The sequence below is a fragment of the Zonotrichia albicollis genome, chromosome 27 (assembly GCF_047830755.1).
Source record: "Zonotrichia albicollis isolate bZonAlb1 chromosome 27, bZonAlb1.hap1, whole genome shotgun sequence".
Lineage (NCBI taxonomy): Eukaryota > Metazoa > Chordata > Aves > Passeriformes > Passerellidae > Zonotrichia > Zonotrichia albicollis.
The window spans coordinates 5,976,098-6,001,434 of NC_133845.1; the positions used below are offsets into that span (position 1 = coordinate 5,976,098).

General features: G+C 41.7%; 1 protein-coding gene across 3 annotated transcripts in view; it reads right to left on the reverse strand.

Annotated features, from left to right (window-relative positions):
- The window catches only part of PKNOX2 (PBX/knotted 1 homeobox 2), a 112,269-nt gene that overhangs the window by 20,406 nt on the left and 66,526 nt on the right, over nucleotides 1-25,337 (reverse strand). For all 3 annotated transcript variants that reach the window (XM_074527891.1, XM_074527892.1, XM_074527893.1), the window contains 4 exons: nucleotides 21,975-22,126; nucleotides 21,602-21,677; nucleotides 11,204-11,315; nucleotides 3,561-3,700 (listed from right to left, as the gene is read on the reverse strand). In XM_074527891.1, coding sequence (XP_074383992.1) covers nucleotides 3,561-3,700; nucleotides 11,204-11,290 — 227 coding nt within the window. In that variant the 5' untranslated portion in view covers nucleotides 11,291-11,315; nucleotides 21,602-21,677; nucleotides 21,975-22,126. The remainder of the gene's footprint in view (nucleotides 1-3,560; nucleotides 3,701-11,203; nucleotides 11,316-21,601; nucleotides 21,678-21,974; nucleotides 22,127-25,337) is intronic.

The following is a 25,337-nucleotide window of genomic DNA, read 5'->3' on the forward strand; positions in this document are numbered from 1 at the left end:
TTTCAAGGCAGAAATGCAAAATGCTCCTGCAGGAATGGCCTCCCACAGCACTCCAGTTATCCGAGCACAGTGGGATTGGCTCCACCATTTTATCTCCAAAAGATGGCCCAAAAGATGATCATGAATCACCCCCTGACAGCGTCTTTGAGCCGGAGTCAGGCGAAGGGGTTAAACCCCTTGGCTAAGTCTTCATTTGCAGCCGCTAATACCACAGCATATTATAGTTTAATCTGTCCTGATCCTGGTTTAATGCAAGATTCACCGAGGCTGGAGCAGAGAGTGGCGAGGGGGGGAAATCATTTCATAATTTCAGTCGCCCCGCTGGAGCTTAGCCAAGGGATATGAAAGGCAAATTCCAGGCGGAAAGTTGAATTATTGGGACTTATGAACGGTGCCACCGCAGCAGGAGCCTGCTGCCATTTCCAGAGCTGCTCCAACAATTGGGAGCAGAGGTATGGAATTACCCCAAGGATGGGGGTGTGGGGAGGGGAAAAGGGGGTTAAAGCCCCTGAGAAATTCGAGCCCCTTTTCTTTGGGGGGGTGCATTAAGGCCAGCATCACCCCGTGCTCCCCAGTATTGACAATGGGGGCAATGCTGCTCTGGGCCCCCAGGAAAGGTTTGGGGCTGGCAGAGAGTAGGAGGAGGAAGAAACATGGCTGAGGGGAGAATGGTTTGCTTTTCAGCTGAAAATAAAGTGGAATAAAAAATTTAAAACCTAAGACAAAATTAAAAAAAAAAAAAACCAAAGTGGAATCCAATTCGATCAAACCCACCAATAAGTAAAAATAAAATTAAATGGAACAGAACAATAAAATAAACACCAAACAAGATAAAATAACATTAAACAAACAAAAAAATTCTCAATTTTAAATATTTACATTTAAAAAAAAACAAAAACCAAACACAAGGGGAAATCAGGGGGCCAAGACCTGTTCTAGGCTTTGCTGGGCTGTGGCTGTCATCTGGGGAGGGCAGGGAATAAAGGAGAGAGGGGGGAAAGCAATGTGAAATAAAATAAAATTTAAATAAATAAAATAGGGATGGTTTAAAGGAGGGCACCAAGGAGGGCAGTCTAGAAGAGTGCTGGAATTTGGGGTTTTGCCATGAGCTTTATGTAGAATTACTGTGGCATTTGGGTTTTTTTTTTTTTCATTTTTGCATAGGAAAAAACCAACCCAAACCACGTTTTCTTCATTTCCAGCCTTTCCATGCTCACACCATGCAAAGGAAAGGATGGCCCACCACAGCAGGTGGAGGTTGTGGCATAAAAATTAAAATTTTGCCATGAAATTTGCAGTGGGGGGAATAGATGGATATCCAGGCTGCACAGGGGAATCAGGAGGATTTCCCCCACTGTGGATTTTACAGTGGAAAACCACCCCTATGGCACAAAGGAGAGTTTTGGGGTAGAAAAATCTGCTTTTAGTGATTTAGTTTTGAAAAAAAAAAAAAAACCCTTGGTTTGTTTAGTGGGGTTTTTTTTTTCTGCCAGGGAATCCTCCAAATGAAAGGGCTGAACCAGCCCTGACATTTTCCTGCAGGAGAGAGGTCGTTTGCAGCCACTAATAAAAAGGATTCGACACGGGCTAATAAAGAGGAATGAATTCCTCTAATGGCCTAATTTCCCACCTTCAGCCGAGCCAGCAGCACAGCGGGCATGTCACAACAGGAATTTTATTTTTTTCCACCCCTTTTCCCCTAAAAAAACCTCAAACAGCCCAAAACAAAACAAAACAAAAACGCCAAACCCCCACAAAAAGCCCCCACCAAACTTAATGCAAAGAAATCCACTTGGAAAAATCCGATTTGTGGTGCTTGGGTGGTTTAAGCATCATTTCCCTTCAGGAGCATCATCTTCTCTGGTCCAAAATCCATTGGGAAGTCCCAGCCCCAAGTCAAGACAACACTTGAGCTGGGTGAAAATTGCAGCAGAGAAGTGGCACTGCTGGACCAGTCCCTGCCAAGCTGCTCCCACACCAACAAGGGTGGGGAAGGATTTATTTTTTCCCCTTTTTTTTTTATTTTTTAATGGATGATAAACCTCCTGCTAGGGCATAAAACCCGGCAGGGTGACTTGTCCATGGGTTTTTATATTTCCCATCCCATTTTCCCAGCAATTTCCCTGCAGCTTGATCGACTGATGCTCACAGCCAATGCCTTCTGCCTTGGTGCAATTATTGAAAATTAACCAAAAATCCATTGGTTTGGGTGGAGGGAAATGGATCTGGGAGGGCTAAGAAAAATCCTTGTGTGCTTTTGATACCTAATGACATACACACCATCCATTTGAACCACTGGATAGGGAGATATTCAGCAAAAAAAAAAGTTAATTTTATGCATATATATATATAAGTATTACATAAATATATAGTAGGATATATTTGTTTTTTATAAAAAATATTTGTGGGGTTGTTTTGGCTAGCAAAAATGAGCATCCAGGTTTGGGCAATAAGTGCACACATGGAGCTGGACAACAATTTTCCCCCAGTTTTCAGGGGGCAATTCCTCCCACAAGGTGTTTTTTCCATGTCTTTGACATTCCAATTAAGGCTGTGAAAACTCCAAGGGTGGGTTGGGGTTTGTTTTCTTCCCTTTATCCCACAAATGCTGCAGAACTCTTCAAGGAAAGGCAAAAAAAAAAAGGTATTTTTGTCCTCAAATGGCTTCTTTTGCTTAGAGGAAATCATTTCCATCACTGGGACACCTGCAGCAAATAATCCTTGGAGTTTTCCTGGGAAAGAGTGAGTTTATTCCACACCTTCAGCCACTTTTTCAGACCTTTCAGCCTTGTAATATTTGATATTTGGAGGACAAATATTTGATTTCCTTCAAGTCTAACCTGCAATTTTTTTGGTTCACAAGCTCCCACAGCCCTGGTCATTGATAGGTTAATCCTAAACCTTAAACTTTAATCCTAATTATATTAGAATATTGTTACTCTTGCATCATTGCTCTATGATTTGTAAATTATCACATATCACCTGTATAATTACATATTACTTTTATAATTATACTATTTACATAATTAAAACAGTACTTATAGCAGTTATACACTAACATTACTGCATATATTAAAATATTATATATTATTATGCCCAAATTGACAGAAAATGGACTGGAAGAGTCATCCATCACTGCCCACATCCTGTGCAGATGCAGGAACTGCACATTTCAGGTTAATGTGTGACTTCACTCCTTGTTCAGCCCCAAATCACAAGACTTTGCCCCCAAAAAGTAAATTTGGGATTTTTTTTTAATATTTTGAGGGGGCAGAGATGCTGCAGAACAACATCCACGAAGGAGCTCCATCACCACACGTTACAATCAATGGTTATTATTGCTACAAAGGAGCTAATTGCTAATCCCCCCCTTCCCGTGTGTTAATTAATGCATTAGAAGAACAGCAGATTAATAATGCATAATACCAACTAATGCATCAAATACCTGATGCATTAATTAATGCATCGCCGAACTGATGCAACAACCCCCAATAATGCAGTAATTGATGCATTCCAACAACGAAGCCATTAATTAAAAGGCATTAATTATCCTGCCTCACCTGTAGACAGCCCTCTTGTCGGCCTCCAGCTGTGCCTGGGGGTCGCCGCCCGCTGGCGGCACCGGCGCGGTGGCGGCGGCTGCCGGCGTGGTGAGGAGCACGGGCTGGGCTTTGGCGGGCTGCTGGGCTGTGGCTGTCATCTGGGGAGGGCGGGGGAAAAAGGAGAGAGGGGAAAAGAAATGTGAAATAAAATAAAATACAATAAAAACGGGGTTTGTTGTGCTTTCCTGACAGGGTTCGCGGTGTTCCGCGTGGGATTTGGGGAGTTCGGGATGCAGCGTTCTAGGCTATGCTGGGCTGTGGCTGTCATCTGGGGAGGGCAGGGGGTAAAGGAGAGAGGGGAAAAAGAAATGTGAAATAAAATAAAATACAATAAAAACAGGGTTTGTTGTGCTTTCCTGATGGGTTTCGCGGTGTTCTGCGCGGGATTTGGGAAGTTCAGAATGCAGCACTCTAGGCTCTGGTGGGCTGTGGCTGTCATCTGAGGAGGGCAGGGAATAAAGGAGAGAGGGGGGAAAGCAATGTGAAATAAAATATAATAAAATGGAAACAGGGTCTGTTGTGCTTTCCTGATGGGTTTCGCGGGTTACGCATGGGATTTGGGGAGTTCAGAATGTGGCACTCTAGGCTTTGCTGGGCTGTGGCTGTCATCTGGGGAGGGCAGGGGATAAAGGAGAGAGGGGGAAAAGAATGTGAAATAAAAGAAAATACAATAAAAACAGGGTTTGTTGTGCTTTCCTGATGGGTTTCGTGGCGTTCTGCGCGGGATTTGGGGAGTTCGGAATGTGGTACTCTAGGCTTTGCTGGGCTGTGGCTGTCATCTGAGGGGCAGGGGATAAAGGAGAGAGGGGGAAAAGCAATGTGAAATAAAATAAAATTTAAATTAATAAATAAATGAACAAAACCAGGGTTTGTTGTGCTTTCCTGACAGGGTTCGCTGTGTTCTGTGCAAGATTTGGGGAGTTTGGGATGCAGCATTCTAGGCTTTGGTGGGCTGCTGGGCTGTGGCTGTCATCTGAGGAGGGCAGGGGATAAAGGAGAGAGGGGAAAAAGAAATGTGAAATAAAATAAAATACAATAAAACCAGGGTTTGTTGTGCTTTCCTGATGGGTTTCGCGGGTTACGCATGGGATTTGGGGAGTTTGAGATGCGGCGTTCTAGGCTATGCTGGGCTGTGGCTGTCATCTGGGGAGGGCAGGGGAAAAAGGAGAGAGGGAAAAAAGAATATGAAAAAAAATTTTAAAAAAATTAAAATAAAATAAAATAAATAAAATAAAATCAAAACAGGGTTTGTTGTGTTTTCCTGACAGGTTTCGCGGTGTTCTGTGCAGGATTTGGGGAGTTCGGGATGCAGCGTTCTAGGCTATGCTGGGCTGTGACTGTCATCTGGGGAGGGCAGGGGATAAAGGAGAGAGGGAGAAAAGAATATGAAAAAAAATTTTTAAAAATTAAAATAAAATAAAATAAATAAAATAAAATCAAAAAAGGGTTTGTTGTGCTTTCCTGACAGGTTTCGCGGTGTTCTGCATGGGATTTTGGGAGTTCGGGATGCTCTAGGCTTTGGTGGGCTGTGGCTGTCATCTGGAGAAGGCAGGGAATAAAGAAGAGAGGGGAAAAGAAATGTGAAACAAAACACAATAAAATAAAATAAAATAAAATAAAATAAAATAAATATAATAATAGGGTTTGTTGGGCTTTCCTGACAGGTTTTGCAGAATTTGGGGAGTTCAGGATGCAGTGCTCTGGTGGGACAGGTAAAACACACCCAGGCATTTTATCTTTGCCTGGAAAGAGCAGGTTTCGATTTTTACACATTTTCCCCAACTTTTCACCCATGGAAATACAGGGAAAACCTCCCACCATCGTTACTGCGTGGGGTAATTTAGGCAGGGATGTTTCACACCGGTCCCAGATGAAATCAGCGGCAGCACCGAGGTTGCCAAGAGCCCTTCCAAGGCAGGTATTACTGTCTAGACAGAGTCATTTTCAATTTTATCCCCAAATTAGGTGAGCCTCTGCCAGCTCGCCAAGCCCACAATGAGTCACCTCAGAGCTGGGAGAAGACAGCCAAAAAAAATCTGATTTTTTTGGTGCCCATGCCCAAATCACCCAACTTCAGCCCCAATGGGAATGCCAAATAAATCACCCTGACTACAAACATTCTGCTTGTTTTAAAAACAGCAATGATTTCAGGTAAAGATGAATCTCCTGTGAATCCCTGAGCATCCTTCCAACACCTAACGCCTTCTGGAACAGGGCAACACCTATTTAGGGGCAGTTTTCACTTAAAATTTAAAAAAAAAATCTGAATTACTCATTGTCAGACTTCACACAGGTCCAACCTGGCCTTTGCATTATCAACACAAAATTCCATGAAAAAAAACTTCAGGGAGAACTTGAAACAACTGGGGTGCATCAGCAGCACCCCAGATCCAGAGGTTTCAGACTAAAATCTCGGTGAAAAACTGCTGCAAAGTGGTTGGTTTGCCTGGTTCTCTGCAGAAATTTGTGAAAAAATTAGTATTTGCCTATTTTTACCTGTAAATGTTCAGTCTTCCCTTGAGGCATGGAGCAAAAGGAAGCTCTGGTTCTTGCTAAAGCTTATATATATAATTGATTATATCTAATTTTAATTTATATATCATTTTATATTTATATAAAAATTACATATAATTTTATATATTATAATATATAATTTTATATATAATTTATTTTATAATATAACATTGCTGAACATTATATATATAATTTCTTTATTTGTCTAATACATTTATTTCTTCCTGTCTGTGTTTTGATATAAATATTATTTTTATTTATTTGTCTGATACATTTCAATATCTTTCTATATACAGAATAATATATCATATTATTATATAAAATAAATAAAATATACATATACTTATTATTTAAAATAAATAAAATATACATATACTTATACGTATATTTTATTTATTTGTCTGATACATTTCTATATATTTTTATATATAGAATAATATATCATATTATTATATAAAATAAATAAAATATACATATACTTATTATTTAAAATAAATAAAATATACATAGATACATACATACATAAAATATACGTATATTTTATTTATTTGTCTAATATATTTTTTAAATTTATTTGTGATTGTTAATATATAAAAATGTTCATATATATAATGGTGTCATTATTGGTGTAAATGCAATATGTATATTTATACAAAAATATGTAAAACTTTATAAACCCAAGCTGGACCAAAATCATGACACCTTTTGCTTTTAAAATGTTTGCCTTTAATATCTCCTGCCTGACCTTTTGCTGTCGCTTTTTTCCCCACTTTTTATTTTTTTTCTTTTCAATCTCCTTTATTGTTCATAACTCCAAAGTTGGGCTCCAGCACCTGCAAATTCACTTGGCTCGATTTAATTTCCACCTCTCCCCACAGGTTCCATTTCTGTCCCTCTTCCCCTCCCTGGTGCTACAGAAATGAGAGAAATTTGGGCTTCACTTCCCCTCCTGATCACAGCAGTCGGGATTTCTCCTTTTTTTCCCCCCATTTTCCATTTAAAACAAAAATACAGCAGATTTTGGGATAATCCAGCCACATCACTGAATATCTCTTCATCTTTTTTCCCTTTTTTTCTCCCTATTATCTCCATGGAAAATTACATTTATGCAGGGAAAAAATGGCTTTTCCCCCCCAACCTTTTCCCTTTTTTTTCCTCCCCCCCATCATCACACTTATTTACCAGGATTCCAAAGCCCTTTTTGCATCCTGCCAAGTCGAATATTTCCAGCCAAGTCTGCAACTAATTGAGCTATTGCCCAAAAAAAAAAATAAAATAAAATAAAATAAAGCTTCCTTTGGGGCTGCTCTGAAGCCATTACCTCACCTTGGGCTAAAGAAAAGAACAAAAAAATAAGTAAAAAATAATTCCAAGTCTATGGAAAAAGAGGGAAGAGGATGCTGAGATGGGGGGGATTTGCAGCTGAATAGGGAGGAGGGGAAAAAATGGAGGAAAAAATGGAATTTAGGGGAACAGGTGGGGAGGGAAAAGGCAGCAGGTTCTTGGTAATGGGAAAATGGGAATTAGGAGGAAATATTTGGGTGTAGAAGTTGTAAATTTTGATAGAAAAACACAGGTGGGTTTTGGTTTGCTTTCTTTTTCCCATGGAAAATGGCCAAAAATAGTTGGAGGAGAAGGGGAAAAAGGTAAATGGGAAAGGAAAACAAAAAGCACAAAAAGTTGTGTTTAAAAAACAGCAAAAAAGTGAAGAAAAAATTATAATGGTCACAATAATTGTGTAAACTGTTAAAAATCTGTTAGAATATGTTTCAAATATGTTCAAAATGTATTTACAAATATATTGAAAAGTAAAGTTTTAAAATGTTACAAATATGTTCAAAGATGTGAAAATAAAAAAATGTTTTATAAATATCTTTAAAACTTATTTAATGCAGAAAAATGTAAAAAGTACGTTTGTAAAAATCTAAAATGCTTTAAAATGTAGAAAATACAAAAAGAGATGCTAAAAGGTTGAAAAAATTAAATTCTGTTCAAAATATCCTTAAAAATACGTTTTAAATATAGAAAATAGAAAATTGAAATAAATAAATTAAATAAATTTAAATACATATGTCCCTGTTATAATCACCAAAAAACCACTTTTTATGGGGAGGAAGAAAGATACTTTTATCACTTTCTGTGTTGAAAATTAGGAAAAATCAACTTCTCCATTTGATTTTTAATATTTTTTTTCGAAATACATTTATAGAGTAATTGTATTATTACAATTATTAGTAATTGTATTTTTTGAAAATACATTGGTAATGTATTTATTTGTTGCTCATTTTTGTTCCTGCTGTAACCACTTGGGAGGAAGATGCTTTTTATCACTTTCTGTGCTGAAATTTACGAAAAATTAACCTAATTTTTAATAACAATTTTTCTTAAATATATTTTTAGAATAAATTAATTAATTAAGTAGTTAGTTAATTAATTAATTAATCCCCCTTCCTCCCTTTTTTGTCCTTCTTGTGACCACCTGAGGAGCATTTTTTTTTTTGGTAGGGCAAAGCTGCTTTCACCACTTTTGATGCTAAAAATACCTATTTTTAAAAAAAACTCTTTTTTTCCATTGAAATGGCTGAAGATTCTCCCTCAGCTTTTTGGTTGTCATTCATTACAGAAAACTGATTTTAATGCAGATTTTCATTCTCAACAGGTAGAGAACTCAATGAGATCATGCTCGGTGTAAAAGATGCTCCATGTCCCACTCCTTTAACAGATTCCAGGGATTAAAGAAGAATTTTTTCCTTCCAAAATGAAGCTTTTTCCATCATTTCTGCTTCATTTTTGCTGTTTCTGACAGTGAGGGTGACAGCTTGCACAGCCTCTGCTGTAAAACATCAATGCAAAGCTCCCCCAAATCCCTTTTTTTAGCACTTTTCTCCCCAAAGTGCTTCCCTTGACGCGAAGGAGCTCATTGCAGCTCTGATAATCAATAATTTTTCCATTTATCCGCTCCTCTCCGTTTCTTCCTCACTTCTGGAGGGCAGAAATTTGTGCAATTTGCTTTTCCAATCCCTGGAAATCCCAAATTTTCAGGTGAAAAGTTCACAGCACTCAAAAAAAAAAAAAAAAAAAAATCAATTCTTGGCTGCAGCTTTTCCTTCCAAACCCACTAAACGCTTGAGCAAAAAAAATTAAAAAAAATAAAAATAAAAATCAATTCTTGGCTGCAGCTTTTCCTTCCAAACCCACTAAACGCTTGAGCAACCTCCTTGATAAGGTAAAAAAAAAAAGGGAAGGATTTGGTCATCAAAGCTCCTGAGGGTCCCCAAAATTCAATATATTCAAACAGGGGGCAGAGAAGGGACAAGGAGGGAGAAGGGAAATCTCCAAAGGACGCCAGGGAAAATGTGGCTATTTTAAAAACTCCCTGAAATTGCCCATTAGGACTCAAACGGTGCCGCGGCTCCCCCGCTGTGGAAGCGAGAAAGGGGAAAAAAAAATTTGGAGAAAAAAAATAAAAAACCCCCAGCCCTACTCAAGGCAGAGCAGCGGAGCGAGGAAATGATGGAATGATGGCACACAAGGTGGAGGAGCCACAAAACCCCAGCAAGTGTCGTTTGTGAGGAGCGACCTCTCCCCACCAGAGGAAATGAGGAGAGAGGAGACACGGGTGGCTCCAAGGGGGGGTGGAAAAGTCAATTTATTTATTTTAGCTTGCAGAGCACAGGCTTGGGAGGTTGAGGTTTTTCGTTTTCTTTTTTCCTTTTTTTTTTTTTTTTTTTGGGGGGCTTTTTATTTTGTTTTTTTGTGGGTTTTTTGTTTGTTTTTTGTTTGGTTTGGCTTTTGGTTTTTTGGGTTTTTTTTTTTTTTGGTTTTGTGGTGGTTTTTTTGGTTTTTTGGGGGTTTTTTTGGGTTTTTTTTGGGTTTGTTTTTTGGTTTTTTTGGTGGTTTTTTTTTTTTTTTTTTTTTTTTTTGTTGGGACGGGAGATTTTTCTGATTTTTCTGCTTTCGCAAATGAGAAACGCAGCAAATAAGGAAGAGCTTGAAATCTTCCACATGAACACAAAAAAAAAAATAAAAGCTGCTTTGAACGCGGAGCCGGCTCTGTGCACAATACAGATCCCCCCTGTCCAGTCATTGTAGCTGGGAAAGCAGAAATGTGATATAAATTTATCCCTAAAAAAATCTCACTATTTTTTAGGGGTAAATTTAGGCTTTGAGGTGCAGGATCATCTCCAAAATCCATTTTTTAGGTTTTAGGGTACAACACCATCCCCAAAATCCCTTTTTTAGCCATCAAGGTGCAACACCATCCCCCAAATCCATTTTTTAGGTTTTAGGGTACAACACCATCCCCAAATCCATTTTTTAGGCTTTAGGGTACAACACCATCCCCAAATCCATCCTCAACTCCCAAGTCCAGCCCTCTGGGGTGCTCCAGAAGGGTTTCTCTTGGACAAACTCCTCTTTTTATTATAATTTGACTCCATAACGATGCTTGAAAAAGTTATTTGACTGCTTAGAGCACCATTGGAGATGAAATCTTTTTTTCTCCCCTGCCACAGGTTATTAAAAAACGCCATTGAAATAAATCAAAGGCCATTCCTATGACTAAACCTGCCCTGCTTTAGTTAGATATTTCATCTTTCTAGCTAATTGGCCTGCTGGTTGCAATCATGGCGACGTGTCAGCTTTCCAAGAAGACCCAAAGACCCCAAAATCACAGAATTTAGAGAATTCACAGAATCACTGGGTTGAAAGAGACCTTCAAGATCATGGAGTCCAACCTCAACCCCTCAGCTGAACCCTGGCACCCAGTGCCACATCCAGGCTTTGTTAAACACACCCAGGGATGGGGACTCCACCACCTCCCTGGGCAGAACATTCCATCCTTTCAGTAAAAAAACCATTTTTCTGACATCCAACCTAAATTTCCCTTGGCACAGCTTAAGATATAAGACAAAAAAGGGAAAAAACCCCATAGTTTAACCCAAAATCTTTCCATCTTGCAGACTGACTGAAGAGGTTTCAATTCTGCCGGTTCGGAGATGAATACATCATTTTGTAATGGGCGTTATTTGGGAAATCAGGGTGATTAATGCAGGAGCTGGGGGTGCTGGGGGTCTGAGGACACTCACCTGCGGGGTGTCCTGGTAGGGAGGAGGAGGAGGCACGGTCTGGGTGGCCATCATGGTCAGAGCTGGAGCAGGGGAGACATGGTGCATCCTGCTTGGGACTCACATCGAGAACCTGCGGGCAGCAGAACACAGCTCAGGGATGTCCCACCCCTGAAACCCCCACGGGAAGGGAAGGGAAGGAAAAACGAGAGGTGGCATTCCTCACACTGCCCTCTGCACACAGTCCCTGGGAGAAACTCAAGGTGGTTCCATCAGCCTTAGGGTGATTTGATGATTTTTTTGAGATTTGTGATTTTGGATAAGGAATGCACTGGGGGGGAAGAGAAGGTCAACGGGCAGGGGGATCTTCACTGGAGATGAGGTGCCATCCGTGAAACTCATGATATCCTCTCCCCTGTGAACCCTGGCACACCCAGGGTATTTTCTTCCCACCCCTCATGCCTAACCACACTGCCTAAATGGGGATTTCCATCCCCTTTCCAGCTATTCCTCTTTTCTGGAAGCAAAACTTGCCATTTTTTAAATTATACACTAAACTGTCCCAGAATGATGTGTCTCTTTGCCTTTGGTCACCACAGAATCACATCCTCAGAAGGGACATCGAGAATCCAATGTGGAGATTCACCAACATATTGGATATATTTATTTATTTATTATTTTATTGAACATATTCCTATTCTGTGCACTCCAACCCAGCTGTATCCTATGCTGAGGTGACTGACCCCATGATGACTGAAGGCACAAAAATGTGGAAACTCTTGTTTGATTTGAGCCAGGGAGCAAAGCTGGATTTTGCACACCCCATAAACTGAGCAGGTGGTTCTTACACTGCCTCCAACCTCTCTGGAAGCTGCTGCTTTCTCTAAAATGCAGTTATTTGGGAGGAAAACACAGTAATTTTTTTGTATCTTCAGGTTCAAAGGAGATGGAGAAAAAAGAGGGGCACCAGGAAGGGACAAATTTATAGTGGAGCACTTGGTTGGGAAAAGTCCCCAACAAACAGACCTGGTGGTAGATGTGACCCAAAAGCAATTGATGGCCCTGAAAATACCTTTTATCCCACTCTTTCACTGCAGCTGTGTGGTTGCTTTAGAAAGAAAAGCCATTAATCTTGCCTGAATTCTTAAAAACTCTGTCCTGTCCTCACTGTGGCTCAGAGCTCTGGTTTGGGCCAACTCACAAAGTTGCCCAAAAAATTTCCTGGGACCTCCAAAGGACATTTCCTCTTGAAAAGAAGAAATTTCTTCTTTCAGAAGAAAGACTTTTTTTTCTTCTTCTGAAGAAGAAGATGTTTCAATGTCAAAGAAGACATTTTTATTTTCTCCTTTCTGCAAGAGGTGACACCTCCCCAAGGATCTCCTTGTTGTGATGCACTGACTTTCCCCTTGGCTTCTGATCTGGGGAAAAGCCATGGCACCACCCCATGAGGAAATGCAGAAAGTTATCAAAGTCCCCAGATATTGTCAGGGAAAATAACCCAAAACCAGTGCCAGCACTGCTTTCACCACAAAATGGTGACAGGCAGAAAGGTGCAAAGAAAGGGAGAAGAGGCACTGATGAGCTCAGCCAAAACTGAGGCACATTTGGGAATGTTTGTGAAAAATTTAGTCCTCTCTATGAGGTTGTTTTGGGGGAAGAGGTGCAATTTCTGATTTTCTCGAGGCTTCAGGCTTTGCCATGCACTAAGTTCACAAATGCACCACATCCAAATGGAAAGCCAAGTGCTTGGGATGAGCATCAACAACCCTTCTTTATTTTGCATGAATAAATGAGGTTATTCTTTCTTATACTTTGCACAAATATGGACAACCCACGGATTGAATACTAAGAAATCACACCCGAAATCCTGTGCATTGTGAAGGTAGATCAGGGTTCTTCCCTCACACAGACCTCTAGCAGTGAGGATATTGCATTTATGGGATTAAAATGATGCTTTTCATCTTTTTCCTCCCAACAGCAAAATAGCAGGAGGCAAAATTATCTGCTCCTGAGTGAACTCACAGCTTAAAACCTTTGATGTCCAATGTCAAACCCAGCTCACAGCTGCAGGCACACAAATATCCCCGTCCTCGGGGGGCAACACCCAGGGAAAAACCTCCCCACCAGAAAGAGAATTTCAGCTGGGCAAAAGCAGAATTTAGCACTGTGACAGTCTGGACATCTGTGTAGGAAGCTAAAAAAAAAAACAGACATTGCTATTTTGGGAAAAATACCCTGCTTGGCATCTATTGTTCCTGCCAAGAGAGATCCCACAGCCAGCCATGGCGATCTGCTGGGGGGTGTGAGCTTTTTGGGCGACTCTATTCCCAGAAGGTGGCAGCCCAGAGCCCAATTTAATTGCTGAATAATATCTAAGCTGCTCAAATCAAGCTGTTCATTGAGGTTTATGGGCGATGATTTGTTTGGAGAATAGGACTGACAGCTAAATTAAAAAAAAAAAAAAAAAGGATAAAAGTGGGAGACAGCTGTTGCCAATAGCAGTATATTTATTTATCTTGGGGGAAACAAATGCACTCAGGCACTGTAAATATCCAGGAAATATCTGGTGGCCACAGGAAAAGCTGGACAGGTGTTTCACGTGGGAGCCCCAGCCATGAATCTCAGGATAACAGGGCAGAGCTGTCACCCCATGGATTTATCAGCAGCCACCACAGGGAAGGGTTGAAAGCTGCCTTTATGTGCATTAACTTGCTTATTTTTTGTATTTTTGTTTTATATATTAATCCCTTCTCCTTCCTTCCTTCCTTCCTTCCTTCCTTCCTTCCTTCCTTCCTTCCTTCCTTCCTTCCTTTCCTTCCTTTCCTTCCTTTCCTTCCTTCCTTTCCTTCCTTTCCTTCCTTTCCTTTCTTTCCTTTCTTTCCTTTCTTTCCTTTCTTTCCTTCCTTTCCCCCACTTCTTAAATTAATTTTTGATTTTGACGATGGCCATCCAGATAATGGAAGGAGCAGAGCATCACCAAACCCCTGCCAGCTCCTTCCAGCCCACCTCAAGAAATGTTCAAATCGTGGGTGAAGAGAGAATTCTGGGGATCTGGAGATCAGGGAGGGCAGGAATTGCAGCCAGCTCCTGGGGGATTTGCACAGAAGAAAGAAATGGTGAGCAATAAAAACCCATAAAGGCTCTTTCATTTCCGGAAGCAGCAGTACTTCACATTTTGGCAGTGACTTGAGATCAAAGTATCCTAAATTTCCTTATGAAATAAAATTATTTCAGCTATCACTGAAATGTTGCCATTACTTTGGAAATGTATTTCCCAAAGAGCTTGTGCCTATCTAAAAGACTCTCAGATTTATAGGCTGAGGTTTTTTACCAGCAATATATTACAGCCTTTTTCAAGTAAAAATAATTAAAGACTAAGTTGAAAAGTTGGGGTTTTTTTCATGATGCCTTAAAATACTAAAGTATTGCCAGTCACCCTCCAGGTGAACATGACCTCCTTGATTAATAAAAAAGCCATAAACCCATATTAGAATGGTTAGGGCTGCTCAGAATTGGGGCTGAATGAAAAAAAAAAAAATTTAAATCCCTTTTATGGACTCTAAATCACTGTTTTCAAAGCAAAATGTTAATATTCAATCTGTAAAGCACAACTCTTGTTTCTGAACCAATGGGAAAATGAGGATCACTTTTTCCAGCTTATTGAGAGGCTTCTGCCCCACAGCAACCCATGCAACTGATAATGGAGGATTCCACAAGAAAAATCAGAAAATCAACTTCTCAGCCTTTTCTCCTCCACCTGAAGCATCAAAATAATTAGAGATACTTAAGGATTTTTTTTTTTTTACCAGCCATGGAAGGTATTTTTTCTGTTTTAAGGGAAGATTGCCTTTTCTGAGGGCATTTTTTGAAGAGGGGAAGTGTGAGATTCCCAACGACGCCGTGTCAGCCACGCTCCCTCCACAGCAGGCTGGGAGGTTTTTATGTCACATCTTCACAGAGGGCTTGTGCAGGCTGGGGTTTGTGATATATGAACTCAGCTCAGTGGAAATGAAGAAATACAGCAGAGGAGGGATGGAGAGGGTGCTCCAGAGGACAATCCATCTCACCCAGCGCCACCAGGGCAGGCTCGCCCTCCAGGGGTGATGCCAGCTCTTGATTGCCCATAAAGTGAATTAAGAGTGACCCTCTCCTCTTGAATGTCTCATTTCTATCAACCAATCTCCACCTTTTTTTTGCCTGTTTTTACCAAAATTACCCTAAAAGATGAACAGCAGGTTTTCATGTCATTGCATAAAGTTCTTTATGCCATCCCGAGCTTGTTAAAAATAAACCAAGTGCTATTAAATGGTCAAAACCAGAAAAGAATCCAATTTTTCAAGACATTACCCATTCTTGGCCATTCCTCCATATTCAAAGTTGCTTCCAAACTTGTTGCTCATGTAACATCTCTGGGGATATCAGGAAACTTTGTGCAAAGATAACACTGTGCCATCAAATAGCTTTAATTTTTTTAAGAATATATCATGGCCAAATTTCCTCAATCCAGTTCCAGGAGGTTTTCTTGCACTGGGAGCATCTTTAGCTCTTGGCTAAGATGCTGATTTTACCAAACGCTGACCTCCATACCCTCCCAGTATCCTGTTATCAGTTATTGCCTGGTAAAAAAAGGAGGAATTGAGTTTGTGTTTCTGCTACAAGGATGGGTTAAAGCAAAAAGGGACTTGATATTTCTGTAGAACAAAGTCTAGACCAGACTTTTCTGGTTTTCTCCTTAAAAAACCAATTGGTCAACACATAAGCACTGGGATAAAACAGAGAGGGAAACATCACGTTGGACAATGCCAAAAAAAACCTTGCCAAAGGAGCATTTATTTATTTAATATTTTCATCTAGGCATTTAAATTCTTTTTGTTTAATACTTACAGGTATTTATTTATTATTTGTATTTATTTAATTAATATGTCCCAATCGTCCTCCCAACCTCAGCTCCATAGAAAGGATGGAGCTGCTTCAGTGGATTTCTGATGAGAACAACAATTACTGCTAAATATTCCTCTCCTCTCCACAGATACCATCTCTGAAAGGCTCCAGGGATATCTCTGCAACATAAACATGAGAATAAAACCTGCAAGAGCCAGTCAGAGCTTTAGCAGACAAGGTTAATGTACCTTGAACAGCAGCATTAAACAACTTTGCTCATTTTTTTAAGTGGAGAGCTGAGATACCTACATACATTTTAAAGTGTTATTTTTATAGGGGAAGACCATTAAAGCACCTTCCAAAACAAACTGGCACAGGGAAACATCAAAGAAGCTTCTTCAAAGTAACCTGAGAATACTTGAATTTTGTGCAAGCCAGCCCTCTGCCCGAGAAAAGTTCCCAAAAGAGCAAGTTGTGATTTTTTTTTTCAGCAAATCAAAAAGCTTTGAAGTGAAGCGTTGCTGAGGAACCCCAAAAATGTTGAAACTTCCTCTGGCTGGGCATGAAATGTCTAAAAAAAAAACCAAAACTGGTTGCCATGTAAAAAATAGGCAGCAGATGAATGTTTTAACAGTTGAGAACAATGTCAAACTAACTGAGAACAATTAATGTCCAAAGTCTGAAGTCTTGTCCTGTGCTTTCAAACCTTGGCTTGTGCTCTTCATTCTCCACCTCATGGAGAGTGATGAGTCAGGAACCACAAGCAGCCACATTTCCATCTGCAAACACCAAATCCCAACCCCACAGTGGCAATGAGAAGGTCACAGAACCACAGAAGGATCTGAGCTGGAGAGGAGCCACAAGGATCCTCGATTCCAGCTCCTGGCCCTGCTCAGGACCATGCCCAAGAGTCTCACCACACACCTGAGAGGATTGTCCAAAGCTTTCTGAGCTCTGCTGGCCTTGGGCCATGCCCTGGGAGCCTGCTCCTGTGCCCAGGGTGAGGAACCTTTCTCTCATACCCAACCTGAACCTACCCTGACACAACTTCAGACCATTCCTTTGAGCTGTGCCACTGGTTGTTGCCCCTCCTCTCCCCCTCACAATATTTGCAATATTTGTGAATTCTACAAACTTCTGTCCCAAGACCAAAGGTGACATCAGCTCTGTTGCTTGAGTAGCTGAGAAGAAACACCCTCAAAAACTGTCTTGCTCTGCAAAAATGAAACCATTATTGAAGTTTTTTCCATTCCAAACTGATACCGGCAGTCCTTCACCAGTGTCCTGGTTTCAACTGGGACAGAGTGAATTTTCACAATAGCTTGGAGGGAGGCTTGACCAGACCCTATTAGTAATGGTAATGGCAATGGCAATGGTAATAGTAATAGTAATAGTAATAGTAATAGTAATAGTAATATTTATTTGCTACCATTGCCAGAGGCAGGGGAAAAGGGCTCTCCCTTCTGAGAAGAAGGGAATTCATTCTCCTGGAGCAAGCATGGAGGATAGATCAATGTGGTAATGCTGGTCCTGACCAGAGGGAGCTCTTTGGGGGCATGGCTGTGGTCAGGTTAAGCTCTGTGCTCTCTTTTGTGCATTTTTGGTATTTGCATTGCTGTTGTTACAAGTTCATTTTCTTATCTCATTGCTGTTTCCAGTAAATTGTTCTTATCCCAACGCATCTTTGCCTTTTGTGCCTCCAATCTTTTCTCGACAGGGGGCAGGAGAAGGGAAGCAAGTGAGCTGCATGGAGATTTGGAGACTTGGGGAGGGGGCACTAACTTGGGGAGTACTGTTATTAAATAAAAACAATCAACTCCTCTGCCACTACAAATATCACAAAGGGCAAAACAGAGCAATGCCAGTGCAAGACCCACCTGCAACCTCAACACTGCCAACAATTCTGGCACAGATCCCACCACAAACCAAGGACTGTTTGTAAATGTTGCTGCAGTCCATGGACACCCCATAATCAACACTGCAATTTCCCATATTTTTAGATTTCAATTTAATGCCTTCCTGGGGTATTTGTTATGCAAGTCAAATCTCAACATTTTTATGCAAATCTCCCAAAACCTCCATGAGTTAACATGGACAGACACCTGGTTTATGGTGGACTTGCTAAGAACAGCAGAGTGAACCCAACTGCAGAAACACAGGTGAGGTGTGAGTGCAGCATGCAAAGGGAAAGTCAGGAAAGCAGCAATACCACAGTACACCAAATAAAACCCTCCCTTAAATCTGCCTCATTTCTGGCTGTATCCTGCTATCACACTTGGAAATTTTCCCCTTGGGAGAGGGAAAAACTCCCTCTGGAGCCCCATAAGGCAGATAAACCAGAATTCTTGACTCACTGAGTTTTCATTTCACATCCCTCTCTTGCAGCTCTCCGGCTCCTCTGGTCTTGCCTTCCCCCTAAATTTCCAATGTAAAATGTAAAATTCCCTATGAAAAATGACTTTGCTGACCAGAAAACAAAAATAAGGTTTCCCTTGAGGCAAGTCAGGCTTTCTGGCATTTACAGGGAGCTGTCCCTGTCCAAACCCCGAGCCAAGGCACTAAAGCCTGAGATGGGAACACCTTGATTAATCACCACAATTGAAACATTTCTCATTTGCCCATTTGAAAGCAATTTTTGGGCCATATTTCCAGCCTCAATGATGAAAGAGAAGTTTGAAATATGATATGGTGATTTATAAGGAATTACAATGGGTTTCAAACTCCTTTAGTAATGCTTAATAAGACTGTCTTCTCCATTTGCTCCAAATGGGAGTAAATCTCAGCTTAGTCTGAACTCAACAGGATGAGGAAATTTGGATCAAAAAAGGACTGGAAAGTGTTCATGGTGTGAGACAGATACGTTAATTTTTTTTCCCACAACTTCTTTTGCACAATGACAAAAGGTATGGCCTGGTCTCAGAGGTGGATCTTGTGGTCATTGGGGCTTCAGGAGAAGGAAAGCTCCTGAAAACTGAGGGCTGGAAACTGAGGGCTCTAACACACAGTGGGGAAAGCCAAGAGAAACCAAGTTGTTTCTCAGAAGCCTTCAGGTAATTTCTATCATTAACCACTTGGAGTGATGCCAGCCCAGTGTTCCAGAAGGTCATTTAATGGACACCCACCACCATCACATCCTCCTGTGCCTTTCCAGGAAGGTGTCTGCACCCTGTTGGCACAATTTGCTGAGCAGCTCTGGTTTGGTCTCCTTGCTGGAGAAGCTTCCAGCACTTTGTGTCCTCCACAGCCACAGCTCCTCCAAAGAGAGCAACCCAACCCACACAAAACACATGGCAGGGCACTGAGTACTTTTGATGCCTTGAGATTTTAGCCTTTATATTTTCCCAATCCTGTGCTGCATTAGTGCATAAATAACTCCATATGAAGCGTCAGCTCCTGTCTTCACATCTTGGTCAGACAGAACTGGGCCTGGAACCCAAGGACATACAACAGACTCAGGACCAGAAAAGAATAAATAAAGGTGAATTGGGGAGGAGCAAACTGGGGGAATGAGACTTCATTAGCTGACCCTGTAATTGAAGAATTAACCCCTGATATGTAAATGGATGTTCCAGACTGCAAGGCAAGATGTTTTCTATTACCACCTGTATGGCAGATTACCTTTGTCAAGTGGGCAGTTTGCCTTATCTCTCTCTGAGTGATCACAATCACTCCTCCTTCTGAGGGGACATCTGCTGATAACAGCTATTGAATGTCCCTGCATGGCTGATAAGAACTACAGCATCCCATTGGGAGATGTGAGCCCAGAGGGAGGAGCCAAGCATTCCTACCTGGATATAATCCAGAGGTTCTGAGACACCAGCACAGCTTCTCCACTGGATTCCCCAGAGGAAGAGCAGCTGCCTCTACCACTGGATCTTCAGAGGAAGAATCCATCCTTCTTTACAGGATCCCTGCTCCAGCAGAACCAGCCCTGACACTGCAGGAGGGCTGAGCCACAATTCCAATGGGACTGCTGCCAACAGCCTGACCCACAGGGTGTCAGGTTGGGTTCTGACTCTGGCAGTGTTGTTTTAGTTCACTGCATTGATTATTTTATCCTTTTATTTTCTTCCCTATTAAAGAATTGTTATTCCTGCTCCCATATTTTTGCCTGAGAGCCCCTTAATTTAAAATTTAAAGCAATTGAGAGGGGTGGGGAAGGTTTGCATTCTCCATTCCAAGGGAGGCTCCTGCCTTCCTTAGCAGGCTCCTGTCTTTCCAAACCCAGACAATGGACCAAACTTAAATCTGCCTGAAAAACTCGTGCCCACTGTCCATCCTGGGAGGCTCTGACTGCCCAAGGTGTGTCTGTTAAAGGCCTTTCATAAATTCCCACTTTATTCTCTTAACTGTCTGGTCTCTGTTCTAGGCAACCACTCCAAGGCACCACTTTCACTCCCTTTGAAATACAGATTGCAAGGAGGGCACCAAGCAGGGAGGATCCCCCCAAAAAGTGTCATTATGGTGACCCCAATCCCCCCCACACTCAGCAGAAAAGTAATTTCAACATGAATCCAACCTGTGCCTTTATCAGAAAGGGGTGAAATCAGGCTGAGGAGATTTTCATCACTTCCTTCATCATGTGGGTTTTTTGGGCTGAGGCAGGGACACCAGCAAGAAACAAAGGGCAGCCTAGGGGGAATAATCCTGCCCCTGCTGGCTGCTTCTTACTGAAAGGGGAGGGGACTTCTTACTTTACTTCTTACTTTTTACTTCCTTTACCTCTTACTTTACTTTCAGAGGAGGCAAGACTCAAAAGAAAAGACTCAAATAAAAGATGCTCTGCTGGGCCATGGACCAAATGAAGAGTTTGGGTTTTTCCCTGAGAAGCCCCCATCTGAATATAACCACTTTAAAGTGAAACCAGGCACTTTTGCAGAATACTTACCCAAACTGAAGGGGCCACTCCCATTTTCAGTGACCAAAGATTTCTCTTTGCTCCTACAGGAGTGAAGTTGTAGCCAGCAGGGTTTTATTTTCTGTGTCACCTGCTGGTGCCCTGGTTTTGGCAGGGATCAAGCACATTTGTCACTCTGTCAAGCCCTAATTTTAGTGATCAGGGTTGACTAAAGGACTGTGAAACCCTTGGTTTCATGTACATCTTATTTTAAGCTCTGCATTTCATTTATTTTTAGTTGGTGGCCATTTCTTTGCGCCCTACTGCCGGCTGTGCCAAAATTTTGCAGTGATAACAACCTATATTTCAGAGTATTTTCACAAAAATATATCTGTGTTTTCCTCCAGGCTGCTTATGCCTTGTAGGGCTCTTAACAATATGTTATCTACACTTGAGCTTTAAAACAAGACTCCCTGCACAGACTGATTTATTTTTAAAAAATAAGTGTTTCTGCTCTGAAATGCTCACAGCATTTAGGGAAGGGTTGATACAATTTAAATTATATCAACAGAAAACAGCAGAAATTCCTCCAAACAAACCACACCAAGGTCATGATTCACCACATCCTCCTTAATTAATATACATAATTGCACAATTAATACATATAATTGCTTAAATGATATAAAGCAAAGCAGCCTTACTGTTAGGGGGTGCTCAGGGAGCCACTGCCCTGCAAGCGTCCTCCCACTGCCCTGAAAACTGGGTGGGGATCACAACCTGGGGAAGCAAAAATGAAATATTTTGAGAGAAATTATAAAATAAGAAAGTGAAATATTAAGCAAAGGATGAAGGTCTGCACTAGGAAAGTGCATTGAATGTGGAGCCATGGATGGCAAGTCTTTCTTAGTGCTTTTTTTTTTCTGGAGGATGATGGGGAAAATAGGAGAAATCAAGAAAAACATAGGTGGGAATATCTCCTGGAGATGAGAGCAGGTCGAGCTAGGTCAGGGATTTTCCCCAGCAGGTTTGAACATCTCCAAAAAAGGACAAAAATCAGAATTTTAGAGGTCGAACCGAGATGTGTCCAGCAAACACAGGCGAGCTCCTCCTTGGTCTGGGCACAGGGGATGGAGGCCAAGGTGGTCCTGTCCCCTCCTCTTCCACTCCTGGTGGGTGCTGAAAGCTCCTCACGGGATCACTCTGAGGGTTACTGCTGCAATCCAGGTCTGAAAAGGAGAAAAAAGGAAAAAAAGGAATGAAACAGCACTGGCGGCTGGCTGTGTCCCCATTTCATGCTGGTAGTTGGCATTTCCCTGGTCAATTATAATATTATCATTTATATTTCCCTGGCTAATTATAATAAAATTATAATATTTGTAAATTATAATATATTTATTATAAATATATAACATATATATAATATATAATATATAACATATAACATATAACATATAATATATAACATATAACATATAACATATAACATATAACATATAGCATATAGCATATAACATATCATATATCGTATATAGTATATGGTATACAGTATATAGTATATAGTATATAGTATATAGTATATAGTATATAGTATATAGTATATAGTATATAGTATATAGTATGTTATATGTTATATGTTATATGTTATATGTTATATGTTATATGTTATATGTTATATAATATTTGGCATTTCCCTGGTTAATTATAATATTTTTATGTTAAAAACACCTTTTATAATAGAGGTGTTTTTATACTTGGGCTCACACAGAGTGAACAGGGGAACAGCCACAACCTCCCAAATGGGGGAGCTCCCAGACACTAATTAATAAGGAAAAGTCCGTCCATATGCTAAAGGTGATTTTGCATCTGCCAAGAATCTGCCCTTTATGGGACTGGGATTTCTGGGCCCATCTCAGCAGTTCCAGTGGAAAAACAAAGATGGGCTGAGCAAGGACCAGCACAGCCACCCACATTGGGGTGTTTTGTGTTTGACTGCAAAAAAAAAAAAAATAGAATACAAGAGATAAAATTCACCAGATCTCTCCATATATAACACCTCTAGTGAGCCCCTCAGACTTTCAACATCCATCTGATGAATGTCCCTCGATGTACATCACCCCAGATATTACCACTGTGTCTAAAAACATCACCTGGGATCTCCAACCTATGTCTGATGCATCCACCCTGCTATATATCTCCTGGTAAAGAGCTCCTCAGATCTCCAGTATAAATCCCTAATATTATAGATATATATAGTGCAATAAATGTCCCCTGATGCACACAGCCTCTGGCAAGCTGCTCTCAGCCCAGCCCTGATGGATCACCTTGGTGCCAACCCACCCTGGAGAGCTCCTCACCAGTGCACAGCTGGCATGGACACCTTTGATAAACACACCTGGCTGGAGCTCCTCAGATCTGTTACACACCCAGCACATCCAGCATGGCACACAGCATTTCAGGGAGCTCCTCAGAGCTCTGTTACACACCCAGCACATCCAGCACGGCACAGACACCTTCAGGGAGCTCCTCATATCTCTGATAGATGTGTCATCTCCAGAGAGCCCCTCAGATTTCAATATGCATCCAAAACACCCACCCTGGTGCACAAAACCCATTCAGAGCTCCTCAGATTGCTGATAAATGTCTAACACAGGCAGATGTTTGCACACCTCCACCTTCTGAACTGATGGTTTGGATGTACATCTGATATATGCCACCACATCACCTCCAAAGAGCTCCTCAGATGCCCAAAGTACACCTGAGATACCTGCACAGAACCTCTGGAGAGCTCCTCAGATACAATACACACCTGATACAACAAATACCAGAGATGCCTCCCAACCTGCACAGAACCCCCAAGGAGCTCCTCAGATTCCCCATATGCACCTGAGATACCTGCACAGAACCCCCAAAGAGCTCCTCAGCTGCCCAAAATACACCTGAGACAGCTCCCAACCAGCACAGAACCTCTGGAGAGCTCCTCAGCTGCCCAAATTACTTGAGATACCTCCCAATCTGCACAGAACCTCCAAGGAGCTCCTCAGATTCCCCATATGCACCTGAGATACCTGCACAGAACCCCCAAAGAGCTCCTCAGCTGCCCAAAATACACCTGAGACAGCTCCCAACCAGCACAGAACCTCAGGTCCCCACCACACACCCCAGGGATGCATCTCTGCTACACATCACCAGCAGAGAGCCGTGTCTGGTGTGGTGAGGCCAGACAGGAGATCCATGAGAACAGTTTCCCCTGGTTTTAACTCCATCCCAACCCCTGGCAAGAACAACAGGTGCAGTTTTGTGCCTTCAGGGCAGGTGTCCATTATCTCCCCCAAGAACGTGGGCCCAAAGGAGTTACAGGGGGAAGCTTGCATTCCTGGAAACCTGAAGCAGAGATCTGGAAACAACTGGAACATTTCAGGGCAAAACACAGCAGAAACCTCCAAATGTGGAAAATTTGATGAGAGACAAATGATCAAGGTGCCTCTTGACTTCTCAGGCGAGTGCAGGTCCAGCCAAGAGATGTAGAGACCTGATCTGCTCAGAAGGGCCTGAGTCCAAAACTCTTCCACCACAGCAGCAGGTGAAATATTAAGGTTATTTAAGATAAAGAATTAATGTTCATGCCTTGGAGGAGCATGAATGGGCTGATGCCAAATACATATCACAAATTTGGACTTGATTTTCATTGGATTTGTCCTGACACCATGAAGGAAAAGCTCATGTTTTGCACCTTCATCCTATAAAGACTTCTTTCTATCCTACAGGAAAGACTTTTGCCATCTGGGCTTGCTGTATGAACAAAACATGAGGGCTGGAGGAAAAGGAGAAGAAATAAGGCTCTGCCAGTGTTAAAAAAGCTCTGACAGGCTGATTTTCATCCTTGGAGGTGGCCAGGCCTGAGGCCTTGGGTGCTGCATGCATTTAGGACAAAACCATTGTGCACCTTCTGCAGAAACGGCGCCGGTTTTGTTCCCATCACTGGGAACACAAAGAGCCAACCCCACCAGGGACATCTCCCTGAACACCCCTGCAGAGAAAGAGAGAGAGAGAGAAGTCTTTTTGAGCACTTTTAGCAACTTCAAAAGGCATCCTTTGAAGTTTAGCAAAGGCCTTTGAAGTCCTCCCGGTGCGAAGGGGAACGGAGGAGATGCCTCCTCCACGATGCTCCACCACAGGCAATGCAAGGCAGAGGATCCTGGTGTCCCATGGCTGCTCATGGTGCTCAGCCCTGGGGGCAGAAATGAGACACCATTTCTGACAAGTCATCAATCCCCACCAATGCCCTAAATCCTGATTTGCTGGTCTGAGCAGCATCCAAAGCAGATTTGGGAGCCCAGGATCCTGGGACAGCAGCCCCTACCCCAGCTGCAAAACGCCAAGGGCATCCCTGCTAACAAGTTTTAATGAAGTGTAAGGGGATGCTAATAAAGCTGACAT